This window comes from Alligator mississippiensis, chromosome 4, assembly GCF_030867095.1.
Source record: "Alligator mississippiensis isolate rAllMis1 chromosome 4, rAllMis1, whole genome shotgun sequence".
In the NCBI taxonomy this organism is placed as follows: Eukaryota; Metazoa; Chordata; order Crocodylia; family Alligatoridae; genus Alligator; species Alligator mississippiensis.
Genome location: NC_081827.1, coordinates 1,470,924 through 1,484,041, shown reverse-complemented (window position 1 = coordinate 1,484,041; position 13,118 = coordinate 1,470,924). Strand labels below are relative to the sequence as shown.

The following is a 13,118-nucleotide window of genomic DNA, read 5'->3' as shown; positions in this document are numbered from 1 at the left end:
AATAAGTCTCCCACACTAGGTACAAAGGAGAACTTTATTGGTTGCAGAGGGTAGGGTTAGACTAGGGTACAGGGTAGAGCAATATCAGAGAAATCCCATCGAGCAAACTCCTGAGGCTGGGGTAGCCTTTGATCTCGCATCTGAGTTACTGCAAGCTATATATCTAGTTGGATCTCAGGTAGCTTACTCACAAGTATCATCCAGAGGCAGTTCGAGATTCCCTCTGGAGGCAAGCAGCTCCTTGATCATGAGTTTTGAGAGATAGAGCAAGTTTCAGATGGTACCGCTCTTCTTTCTTCCTGAGTATCCCACATGGCTGCTGCCTCCCCCCTTCGGGACAGTTCTTAACTTATATAGCCCTTGTGACCTCATTTACCGGGTCCAATGGATGTCAGCACCTGTTGGCTGTCAGCCAACCAATTTGAAATACATCACTAGATGCCAGGCAGACTCTAGCCCACCAGGAAGGAAGCCCCTCACCCAGGTATGTGATGCCAGTCATGTAGGCAGAGGGAGCAGGTTTCCCCCTTCCCTCAGGAATGTATCCAGCTCAGGTTACCTAAAGAGAGAGGGTAAGGATGTGTCTCTCTGCTGCGCCCAACCTTATCAAATTGTCACAGAGCAGAGTTTCTGGGGGAGAAACAAAGGTGGCTTTCTGCCACACATGATATACAAATTAGTCATTTTTGTATGTGTACTGAGTGTGTGGGTATTGACAATTTATTTTTGTCTAACTTTTGGGGTGTATAGAGTATCTGCTTGAATTGGTGATAGGTATGCATGTGCCTAGGCTGATTTCGATGTGCTTGAATTGGTAGTGTGTGTGTGTGTGTGTGTGTGTGTGTGTGTGTGTGTGTGTGTGTGCACCCAATTGACGTGTGTTTGTATATGTGCAATTGTGTCACACCCTCCCATCTAACAGTACAATATTGAGCTCCTGAGAGTTGGCCTGACCCCATGGGGCAATACTGGAGCACTGCAGTGTGGTTCCACATTAAACTAAAAGAGCCCCAGTGCCCAGAGCAGGGCCCAGGAAGGGGAAGATCCCCTGGCATGAGGCTGGTAATCAGAACCAGTGAGGGCTCGGCTCCCATAGGAGCTCCCTGGGTGCCCAGCATGGGGCCCAGGGCCCAGAGGGAAGGACCCTCAACTCAAGGCCAATGGCTCCAGGAGGCCTGAGACGGTGTGGGACCCAGAGGACACATGGACAGCCCCCAGAGGAAGGACTATGAGTTACTGGGAACCCAAGTCCAGCATGGGAGGTGCCCCCGGGCACAGGACCTTGGGGGGAGGGGGCAAGGGCAAGGCCCCGCACACCCTCTGCTTTCTGGGGTCAGAGGGGAAGAAAACCCTTATATACACCGGAGAGGGTTGTGTGAACCCCTGGGGGGTCTAGGGGAGAAGACCCTATCCCATTTGAAAGACCAAGTGGTTGGTGCATTTAATAAGTGGTATAGTTATGTTTCCTATTCGGTATCTATTGTTATTGTTGTTGTTATCAATAGTTGGGTGTATTAATGCTATATGATGGGCTCTGTAAGACTGTCTTCATTACCTAACCCATTTGTGGTATAAACTTGCTGAATTGACTGTCCTGGGATCCACCCCTCTTCTTGGCCTGGGACACGGGGACTTACCCAAATGCCCTCCCTAGGGAAGATGTCCTCTCTCTAACAGACCTTTCTATGTATATTTGTATCTATATCTGTAATTATATCTATCTTAAAGAAGCTTATATATAAATGTTGGTAACTCAGTAAATTGTATACAGTTAAGAAGTTTGGGCCTGGGCGAACTCTATAGAGGAAAGAGGAATCCGCTTGAAAATCTGGCATCCCTTTCACAGCACCCCTCCTGCCTACCCATCCCATCCAACTGAGAATAGGGCACACCCTTGGGTGTACCTGGGTTGCATACTTCTGCCATATAAGATGTGTATGGCCCATCGCCCATGGTCTGAGGGGTCTACCCTTGGGGCACACAGGGCTGAGGTGAGAGGGAACAGGAGATGATGGCACAGAGGCACCGATGTACAGTGGCTCAGGACTGATACACAGAGCTGGATGGAACCAGTGCCCTGTATGATAACCAAGATGCCTGAACTCCAGGTGTGGTCACTACCCTCTCTCCAAAGGGGCTGGATGAGGGTGATCCGGCATGGCCAGGAGCACATATGGTGCTTTTCATGGCAGAGACAGGACTCAGGCAAAGATGCCCATGTTTCTGAATGCTCAAGGAAAAGTTTATTATCACTGCAGAGTGCACAGATGAGGGGGAAACAGAGGGAGAGGGAGTCCCTCACCACACAGAGAAGGGGCAGAGGAGAAGGTGATGGATTCAGGAGTTCACAAGAGGATGCACTGGGAGAGGGGACACATCAGCTGGAGACAGCGGATACAGCCCCTCTAAGGAGCAGAAGGGCCCAGCGTGCGCTCTCCCAGCCGTCCTGAGCAGGGACAAGTTGCTCCGCTACAGCGTGAGCTTGCAGACGAAGGCGTTTCTGTCATAGCAGGAGTCCTTGTCCCAGGTCATGTAACCTAGGAGGAAAAGCAGGAGGGATCCCTGGGGTTGGGCAGGCTGGGCCATCCCTGCCCCCATGACGCCCACTCCCTCCCCCGTCCATGCCCCTTGGGAGATCCCACTGCTCTTCTGGGGCTGAGGAAGAGGTTGGGAAGAGCCACCAGGACAGCTTGGATGATAATGGCCCCTCGTCCCACACAGATGCTTCCCAGGCACCCCTCAGCCTCCCGCTTTTCGGGGCCTGCTTGGCCCATCTCCCATCCTGGGGCCGGCAGGATCAGCTCCCAGTCAGAGGGGATGACCCTGCCTGTGGGAACTAGTGGTGCCAGCTGCTGTAACTGGGCACCGCGCTCCTGCCCTGGGACTTGAACACCAACCCCCACAGACCCAGAGGGGAGCAGGGCAGGGGCTGCCCCACAGCGCTGGGACCAGCTCAGGGGAAGGATTGCAGGTGTGCTGGCTGCCTCCATCATCCGGGCACCTGGCTCTGAGTCTCCTGCTCACCTGCGTCGTCTTCCAGGGCTGCGCAGTTCTCCCCCTTCCAAGAGTAACGTCTCCTGTACTTGTGCCAGGCCTCATGGACCGTGGGGGAGCCATCGACCCATGCCCAGTTGTCACTCTGCAGATGAAGGAAGAGGAGAACAGAGACATGTGTCATGTGCAGACTAGGGCTCCACGCCTCCCTATGGACCCGACCAAGAGCTATGAGACCTGTGCTCTGGGCCACTGACTCGTAGCCACTGGCCCAGCTGCATAGAGCAACAGACATTAAAGGGCAGGGGCAGGCTGGACCAGGTGGGAGGATTTCACACCAGAGCTGGGGTCAGCACAGGGCACAGAGAGGGGCCCTGCTGAATGGGTGCCCATCACCAGGCATCAGAAGGACGTGTAGGAGGCAGCGTGTGGGTCCACTTGTACCAGACTGGTGAACTGAGCCAGGCTGTGCTTGTCATGGGTGACCTAATCTACCTGGACATCAGCTGGGAGGATCAGTCAGCCAGGTCTGACCGCTAATGTAGGTTCCTAGCCTGCATACATGACCTCCATCTAACCCAGAAGGTGCACAGTCCCACCAGAAGATATGCCTTGCTGCACTTGCTCCTTGCCACAGGCAATGACCTGGTGAGGGGTCTGCGGTTGCTTGACTTCCTAGGCATTAGTGATCATCGTCTGCTGGAATTTACTGTCCGGTGCAGGGTGGTGAAAGCAAGCAGCAAGGCAAAAGTCCTTGACTTCAGGAGGGCCGACTTCAATGATTTAAGGAGATCAGTCAGAGAGACATTGGGGACTCAGAGCCTCAGTGAGATGGGAGTCCAGGACGGGTGGTTGTTCCTCAAGGAGACGATCCTCCGAGCTCAGAGGGACTCAGTCCCAATGCAAGCCAAAGGGGACAAGAGTGCTACAAAGCCCCCTTGGCTCAATAAGGGCATCCAGGAGGGCCTGAAGGCAAAAAAGGGGGCGTACAAACAGTGGAAGCAAGGGACTATCACCAAGGAGGATTACACCCCCATTGCTCGGGACTGCAGGGAGGTGGGTAGGCAGGCCAAGGCAGAGATGAAGCTAGGACCAGTGACCAGAATTAGGGATAACAAAAAGTCCTTTTTCAAATACATAGGGAGTAAGAAGAGGGCACCGGGTAACGTGGGCCCCTGCAGAACAGGCTCGGCAATCTGGTGATTGAGGCAAAGGAAAAAGCTGACCTCTTTAACGAGTTCTTTGCCTCCATATTTCTGAGCAGGGGCAGGGACAACTCCCCCACTAGGATTACGGACAGGATCAAGGCACACAACGCCATGGCTAGGGTCAAGGATGACTTAGTTAGGGAACTCATGGAGGGGCTGGACATGTTTAAATCAGCAGATAAAGATGCTCTTCATCTGAGGGTACTGAGGGAAGTGGCGAGAGTCATAGCAGGGCCCTGGCACAGCTCTATGAGCACTTCTGGTGCTCTGGTCAGGTCCTAGACTACTGGAAAAGGGCCAATGCGGTCCCCGTTTACAAGAAGGAGAGAAAAGAGGACCCCAGCAATTACAGGCTAGTTAGTCTCACCTCAGTCCTTGGGAAGACCTTTGAGGAAATTATCCAGGAGCACATCTGTGGGGGCCCACATGGGAGGTAACGCTTGGGGGCAATCAGCACAGGTTCACTGAGTGCAGGTCCTGCCTGACTAACCTGGTTTCCTTTTACGACCAGGTCACCAAGTCCCTGGATGTGGGTGCTGAGGTGGATGTTGTCTACCTGGACTTCAAAAAGGCCTTTGACATTGTGTCTCACTCCAAACTCATTTTAAAAACGCTGCAACTGCTACATTAGTACCTACACACTCAGATGGGTCACCAATTGGCTGGAGGGTCACACCCAGAGAGTGGTGGTGGATGGGTCATTTTTGACCTGGAGGGATGTGATCAGTGGAGTCCCGCAGGGCTCAATCCTTGTGCCTGCAGTGTTCAACATCTTCACCGGTGACTTGGAGGTGGGTGTGGAAAGCACACTGTCCAAATTAGCTGATGACACGAAGATGTGGGGTGAGGTGGGCACGCTGGAGGGGAGGGACAGAATCCAGCTAGATCTAGACAGGTTGCAGAGGTGGCGGATGAGAATAGGATGGAGTGCAGTGCAGACAAGTGCAAGGTGCTGCATCCAGGGGTAAGGAGCCAGGAACACCCCTATAAACTGGGGAACACCCATCTCACCAACGTGGTGGCTGAAAGGGATCTTGGAGTCATTGTTCACTCCAGGATGGAAATGAGCTGCCAATGCGAGGAAGTTGTCAGGAAGGTTAACTGCACCTTGTTGTGCACCTACAGATGCATCACAAGCAGGTCCTGGGAGGTGACCCTTGCCTTCTATGCATCATTGGTCAGGCCACAGTTGGAGTACTGTGTCCAGGTCTGGGCGCCGCACATCAGGAAGGATGTGGACAGCATGGAGAGGGTCCAGAGGAGGGCCACCCACATGATCAGGGGCAGCAGGGCAGGCCCTACGAGGAGAGGCTAAAGGACGGGAACCTGTTCAGCCTCCACAAGAGAAGGCTGAGAAGGGATCTGGTGGTCATCTATAAACTCACCAGGGGGAACCAGCAGAAAATAAGTGAGGCTCTGTTCCCCCGGGCACCACGTGGGATAACAAGGAACAGTGACCACAGATTGATTGAGAGTAGGTTCAGGATTGATATCAGGAGGCATTACTTTACAGTTAGGGCTGCCAGGCTCTGCAATGGGCTCCCAAGGGAGGTGGTGCTCTCCCGTCCCTTGAGGGTCTTCAAGAGGAGGTTGCATAGATATCTGGCTGGGGTGTTATGATCCCAGCACTTGTTCCTGCCCAGGGCAGAGGGTCAGTTTTGATGGTCTATTTAGGTCCCTTCCGACCCTAGAAACTATGAAATCATGAAACCCACAGACTGCGATGAGCACAGGTGTGGGGTCTGGGATAGCAGGGTGCACACTCACCCGTCCAGCAATGTGGAGTCCAATCCAGACTTCATCGTCATAGCCGTGAGCACGGGCAATGAGGTTGGCAATGACTCTCTGCTCCTCCGGATTGTGGATAGAGGCGAGGTGGGACTTTGCACCGAAGCTCTGGCACTGATCCTGTGGTGAGGACGAGGCTGGTTACCTCCTAAGTGCCCTCTGCACTGAGCAGCACAAGGTGCCAGACATCAGCCTGTCGCCCTGCTTCCCTGCACAACCGCAGAGCCACCGGGGCTGGAAGGGACAGAGCCCCCACTTGTCCCTGCCTCCACCCCCATCCACCTTTCCCTTGCACATGGCCCACACTTCAACAAAGCCCTCACGTGAGAACCGCTCTGCGTCTGCAGCACCGAGCATTGCTCCAACCTCACGGGGACTTTGTTCCTTCACCTGGACAGAAACCCCACCTTGACCTGAGCTGGGACCCCGCACTCCACCGACCAGTGTCTTTTTCTCTTTCAGTTCATCCTTAGCACCATGGGGTTGGGCGGAGAGGATGGGATGTGGTCCCACACGGGGATGCACCGTGCCCTGGGAAAGGCAGCTCAGGGGCCATGGAGACTAAATGGAGGGGCAGAAGGCTTTTGCCTTGGCCCTCTCCAGGCCTCTTTGCTCCTTCACCAGAGTGCAAAGAGGAGAAAAAGGTGATTCAGGCCCCTTTTATCTGGTAGCCACTCCCAGATAACCTGGCAGAGGCACAAGAGGCTCCGCCATCCTCCCCCAGCCAGCCCCACACCCTGCCGGGTGAGCAAGCAGCAGCCCACACACTGCTGGCGCAGCATCCTGGGGTGCACCCTGACTGCTCCCCCGTGCTCTCCCCACAGCCCAGGCACTTTGCAGCCCTGCCCCAGGCCTTCAGAAGAGCTGCTCACCTCTGCGTGTCTCCAAGCCATCCTCCGTCGGAAGTATTCATAGCAGTTTCCATTGTGAGGTGTCCAGCCTGCAGGACAGCCTGTGGCTTGGGCCCCTGCCCAGACAGAGGGTGACGGGGTGCGGAGGCACAGGAAGACACCAGGGTTAGTGGCTGTTTCTTGGCGACCTTGGGCACTTTGGGTGAATGATTGCTGGGACCTGAACTTTGCTTCCTATGGGTGGAAACTCCATGTTCCCCTGCATCCTGCTAGAGTTTGGGCCCAAAGCTTTGGCTGGGAGGGGAAAGAGGGGCAGAGGGGGAGCAGGGGAGCCCTGGGGAGGTGACAGGTCATTAGTAAGGCCTGGAGATGGAGATGAGCAGGAGCAGGGGAAATGGCTCCTGGAGAAAAGGGCAGGGCAGGAGGAGAGAAGGTGACTGGGGAGGGTGGGAACTGGGGGCCACAAAGAGGAGTTGCACAGCTCTGTGGGGCTGGAGTTGGGGGGCCTCATGCAAGAGCGATGCACAGAGCAGCCCTGGCCCCTGCCTCAGCCTTGCTCCTCATGACACCCCCATCGTAGCCGTGACTGATGCTGCATCCCCCTCTCCCACCTCAGTAGTGCAAACTGAGATTCAGCTCCAGGAGTGCAGTGTATGTCTGACCCCCTTGTCCCTCAGACTGGGCCTGGGGTGAGCTGGCCCTGGGGTGGCAGCAGGCTGGGGGTCAGGGCAGCATGGCAGAGGTACCAGGGCCGGTGCATGGCAGAGATACCAGCCTGGATACCTGTGCCCATCCCCAGCACAGCGACCCTGGCAGCAGGACCTAGGAGAGCAACTCACGGAGCGCAGATCAAACAGACCCATTTCTCCCAGAGCCACAGCTCAGCGGGTGGCAGGGACTCACGTGCCAGCAAGGGGCCCAGCATCAGGCAGCCGAGGAGGCAGAGGCTGGCATAGGTGACTGGTCCCATCTTCTCTCTTCCCTGCGGAGAACACACGAGGGGTGACAGGGATGTGCCGTGGAGCTGGGCACAACCACCAGCTGCCCCCAGCACCCACCAGAGAAGGGAGCACCAGGGAGGCCAGGGACTCACCTCTGTGTGTCTGGGTGGCTGGTCCGGGGCAGAGCGGAGCGGAGTTCAGTCTGTGCAGGACATGGGCCGTGCCGGCATTTATAGATCCTCTGGCAGTGTGGGGGTAGGGACGGGATGGGGTTAGGAGCTGATCAATCAGCTCATCCCAGATGGCAAGTGCAGGATGGAGCAGGCGGGGTGAGAAGTGAGTCTGCGACCACCTGCCATTTGGGCTGGGCAGGGCCATCTGGTGTCCTTTGCTGACAGAGATCAAAGGCAAAGGTGCTGGATACAGGGCCCATCCTTACCATCTGTGAGGCCAGCCAGACCTTTCTCCTCCCTCTGCATCACTGCCGTCTCTCCTGGGCTGGGCGGCAGCAGCTGGTTTCCATCCAGGGGTTCACTTCAGATGGGAGCAGGTCCCTGGGCCCGGCCAGGGGCCAGAAGCTGCTGTCTCATGGGGAGGAGGCATTGAGTAGTAGAGATGGGATGGGATCCACAGGCCTGGCAAGACCCTTTGCAATCCCCCCCAATCTCTTTCAGTGGGTCTTTGTCCTCACCGGGTTATGGGCAGTTTGGAAAGAGTCCAACGCAGAGTGACACAAATGGCTGGGGGACTTGGGAGACAAGACTGATGAGGAAAGGCTGAAAGACCAAGAGACTAGATGTGACCTTATGAGGTTCTTTACAGTCCTACTTTCCCATGATCCTACACAGTTTTAGGAGTGCTAAGCCCTGGACCGGGCCACCAAGGACGGTGAGGAATCCCCTTCAGCAGAGAAAGGGTCAGGGATGGTCTAGGTTGGGGTGGCTGACTCAATTGAGGCTATTGGCCAGATACAGACTGCAGAGCCCTTCTCAGACCAAATCCAGCTCAGGGCATGGGTGCTGTGGCTCATGTAGGGGGGCAGCAGGGGTCCAGCAATGGCAGCAGCGCTGAGGGCTCTGGAGGCGTTGAGGGCTCCAGGGTCACGGGTCCACAGGCAGAAGCAGGGGACTGAAGGAGAAGTCCACAAGCAGCAGCAACAAGCCAAGCTTGCCAGTTTGGCCAGTCAGACCAAAGGTCCCCAAATTCTGGACCCCACTTTTGGTGGCCTGGCAGCAGCCCCACCAGCTGCACCGAGTGTCCCTGTGGACTGGATCACCCTGTGGGCCATGTGTTAAACACCCCTGGTGCAGGTGTCCTAGCTCCTCATGTCAGTGCGGTAGAGCAGGTGGCTCTGAGGGGCTGCCCAGCCCTTACTCCTGATTTAGCGAAGGCACCTCTGCTTTGGAGCCTGGGGAGAGCTCAGCTCAGTGCTTCCTCTTCCTGAAGCTCTTGTCTTTGGACTCTGCTGTCCTGAATGGGACGGGACCCCGAGCCATGCTGCTCAGCACCAACCACCACTCTGCTGTCACTGGGGTCTGTGAGTGAATCCCCCACACTGGATTTAAACTGACTCATGCACGGGTCTGGGGGCAGGGGGCTCTGACATCTGTGTCCACATGACACACTCGCTTTCCTGGACAGGCGTTGGCTGCTGCTGGCGGGTGCTGCTTCTGCTCTGGGGTTTCTGCTCACAACTCAACCCCGACAGCAGCTCTGCAGCAACAGCCGGGAGCAGGTGGCGCCGCAGGCCCACGGCTCTTGGAGGAGTCACTGTCTCATGCACACGTCGAGCACTGACTCAGGCCGGCCGCGGTTCCTGGGGTACAGTGGGAAGGTGACTTATCACCTCCCTAACCCGTGACATCAAATGTTCCAATCCTTGTCTTGGCTCGTGTCATCACTCTGACATCACCTCCTCATTCAGACTGATCTGGATGATAGAGAGAGGCCAAATCCTGCCTGAAGCAGAAGCTGAGCTATAGATGCCTCTAGGCAGAGCCTCCTCTGCTGTGCCACCATCACGTCGCTCAAGACCAGAGCAGCTTCCAAACCGGAGGTCAGAAGCTCTCACATCCTGGTGCTGAGAAGTTTCTGCCACGATCACATCCTGAACAAACATTTACCGACCTTTTTCTGCTCTCTGTGGACTGTTTGATCTGCCTGGGACACCGTCCCAGTGTTATAGGCCTCTAGTTTACTCATCCTCCTTATCATCCCTATCTGCAATATCAGTGATCTCGGTCTATAACAGGCATCCTATTTATGCCCCAGCTCATCTTGCAGCTGCACAGCAGAATCCCCTTTGCATTATCACTGCAGGGTGAACATCAAAAGGGCTGGAGGCTCAAAGGATGTCCCCGAGCTTGGGGACTGATGGCAAGGGTTTGCTCAGTGTGATCCTCAGGGCCAGGCATCCTCAGCCCGTGCCTCCCCCGCCAGCAAATACCCAAAAGGAACTGTTCCCCACCTGTGTCCAGCACCCTTCACAGGGGAGGGACAGTGACTGCAGCATTGTAACTGCAGAGCGGGGCTGAGGTACAAGCTCATGTGCTGTTGTGTTTACACCAGCAAACAGGGACTAAATGCAACACTGAGCATTGCTTGAACTGGTAGCTGTTTCAGGCTCTGGAGTACGTGGAGCACGTTCTGTACCTTGGCAGCCACCTCTCTGAATGGGCTACCATTGATGAAGTTCAGCACCGGGTCAACTGCACCAGTGCCACCATCTTCAAGCTGCGACAACATGTCTTCAAAAATAGAGACCTTCAGAAGTTGACGAAGGTCCTGGTTTACAAGGCTGTCGTGGTGACCACCCTCCTCTACTGCCATGAAGCCAGGACCATCTACCGATGCCACATTAAGACCCTTGAAAGCTTTCACCAGCAGTGTTAGTGTCAAATCCTGGGGATCAACTGGGAGGACTGCTGGACTAGGGTGAGCATCCGCCATGAATTTGTGTCCACCAGCATCGAAGCCTTGTTCTTCAGAAATCAACTCCGATGGATGGGCCACTGCATCCAGATGTCCAAGAACTGTCTCCTTCTCCAGATTCTCTTCTCCCAGTTCTCCACTGGCCAACGCCCAAAGGGCGTCAAAAGGAAATGGTACAAATTGATGAGAGAGGCAGCTAGCTGCTGGGAAGGGATGGCATCCACCTCCTTCTGCTGGGGAGGAGACTCTTCTCAGCCAGACTGGCTGACCTGCTCCACTGGGATTTAAACTAAGCCCACTGGGGGATGGGGGGATTATCGCCACTGCTGGCCTGCTGAGCAACCTCTGCAAAGCCAGCAGGCCAAGGCACTTAAGGGAGCCCACCCCTGCACCAGGCCTGGAATGAGCTGTAGGCAAGGCAAGGGCCCCCAAGGGGACACTTTCCTGCCTTTACACTGTGTCAGAAATGCCACCGTCGGTGCCCCTCTCCAGAGACCTGTCTCAGCCAGCCTGGGAGGCTGGTGTTGAATCCCTCAGGGCGGGGATCTCCCACCTGGTCTGCATGACAAAAGCCTGGTGCCTGGGAAGTGATGCTCTGGTCACCTGGGCAGGGGGGAAAGGCCCGGCCCTGCGCGGGCCCAGGTAGCCAGGGATGCTTTGGGAGATTGGACGGTTTGTGGCCTGTATCGGCAGCTTCGATTGGACCGGGCTGCTGAGGTCAGAGAGGTTATTTAAGGGCCCCGTCCAGGAAGAATGCTGCCATTAGCCATGCGGTCATCCAGGTGAATCTGAACCTGACCCTCTCCTCATCACCATATGCTCCAAGAGTGTCCTGCCTCCAGAGGTTACAACAACTGCCTCTGGAAGATGTGAGTGAGTAAGCTACTAGAGATCCGATGAGATATTTAGCTTCAGTAACTCAGATGCGTGTTTAAACAGCTACCTCAGCCACCCTGGTTTGCTCTATGGGATTCCTTTGATATTCCTGTAATATTTCTATGATACTGCTCTACCTTTTACCCTGTTTCTGCCCTACCCCCTGTAATCAATAAAGTTCTCCTTGTGATTGGTGTGGGAGACTTATTGAGGGGTGGGTCTAAATTATGCCAAGGAGGCCCCTTAGGTCTGTGGACTAAGGGAGACTATCCTAAATAACCCCTGACTTGGGGAAGTGCCCCAAGTGCTGGTATTGGGTCTAGTACCTATTGGACGATCAGGCCTGCGTTCTCCAAGGTGCGCAGAGCCAGAAGTGAGTCCAGAGCCTTGGATGTAGGCAGCGGGAACCCCAGGCTAGCGGGTGTGCTCCAGGGAAGGGGTCGGCCGGACGGGAGATACCCCAAGGGAGGCACTCGGAGCCTGGAAGGTGGTCGGGCGCAGGGAGGTGGGCGGCACAACGCAAGAGCGCCCCCTATTGGCCCGCCACATACACCAATACCAGAAGCTTGGGGAATAAACAGTAGGAACTTGTCCTCCTGCTTAACATAAACAATTACGATTGCATAGGGATAATGTAGACCTGGTGGGACTCCATCTATGATTGGACCATAGATATAGATGACTATACCCTGTACAGGAGAGTTCGAGTGGACAGAAGGGGCAGGGGTGTATCTCTCTATGTCAAGCAGAGCTACCCATCCCTGCAAGCTGACATTGCACCCAGGGTGGATGACTGGAGACCCTCTAGGTTAAAATCTGTGGGGAACACGGCACAGGGGATGTGACAACTGAAATTATGTCTGTGTGATAAAGGTGCTTGCTGAAGGTTTTATGAAAATTAAACTAAGTGTTTTTCTGTAATTGTTTAGATATTAAGCTATATGTTGTTGCTAAAAGCCTAATTAAAGATTAAGATGTTGTGAGGCCTTGTGTAAAGTAAGGCCTAGTAAATTTAGCAAAGCCTTGAAGTAGTAAGGCCTTGTGGCATAGTTAAAATTACCTTATCAAAGGAATGCAAGGCTTGTAGTGCTAACTGGTCAGTCTAAGGACACTTAAAGTAAAAGGAATCTGAGTGGTTGTACATTATCAAAACCATTCAGAAGCTTTAAATTGGCTAAAATATCTGGAAACCCTTCAGAAGGAAGATACAGCTCTGTGAAAAGGATTAGTTAGCTGTTGCCTGGCTCAGTGGGCCCATGGACCTCAAAGAGCCCAAGAACTGTATTCCAGGGTCCTTTCCCGGTATCCCTTTGGACAGTGCTGTTCAGGGACGCCTGACTTCGCTGAACTTTGTAGAAAGAGAAGCCTGCTGTGTATCAGGCATCAGAGGGGAGTGCTGATAAGTTGCCGACGCGAATTGCTTTTGTCTGTCATTCTTTGTTTTGTTACTATGCATAGCTGTGTTTTTGTTAAGTCAATAAATCTTTCTTACCTTTCTTCCCCCGACTGTCGCAGAGCACTTAGGTGCT

General features: G+C 54.6%; 1 protein-coding gene across 1 annotated transcript; it reads right to left on the bottom strand.

The window, feature by feature from the left end:
• Positions 1–2,307: 2,307 nt before the first annotated feature.
• LOC132249851 (rheacalcin-1-like) lies at positions 2,308–10,527 on the bottom strand. The gene is made up of 4 exons (XM_059725509.1): positions 10,435–10,527; positions 5,970–6,110; positions 3,025–3,139; positions 2,308–2,537 (listed from the first exon to the last, which is right to left on the bottom strand). Exons 1-4 carry the CDS (start codon positions 10,525–10,527, stop codon positions 2,470–2,472), a joined length of 417 nt encoding a protein of 138 aa, XP_059581492.1. The 3' UTR covers positions 2,308–2,469.
• Between the last annotated feature and the right edge of the window lie 2,591 nt (positions 10,528–13,118).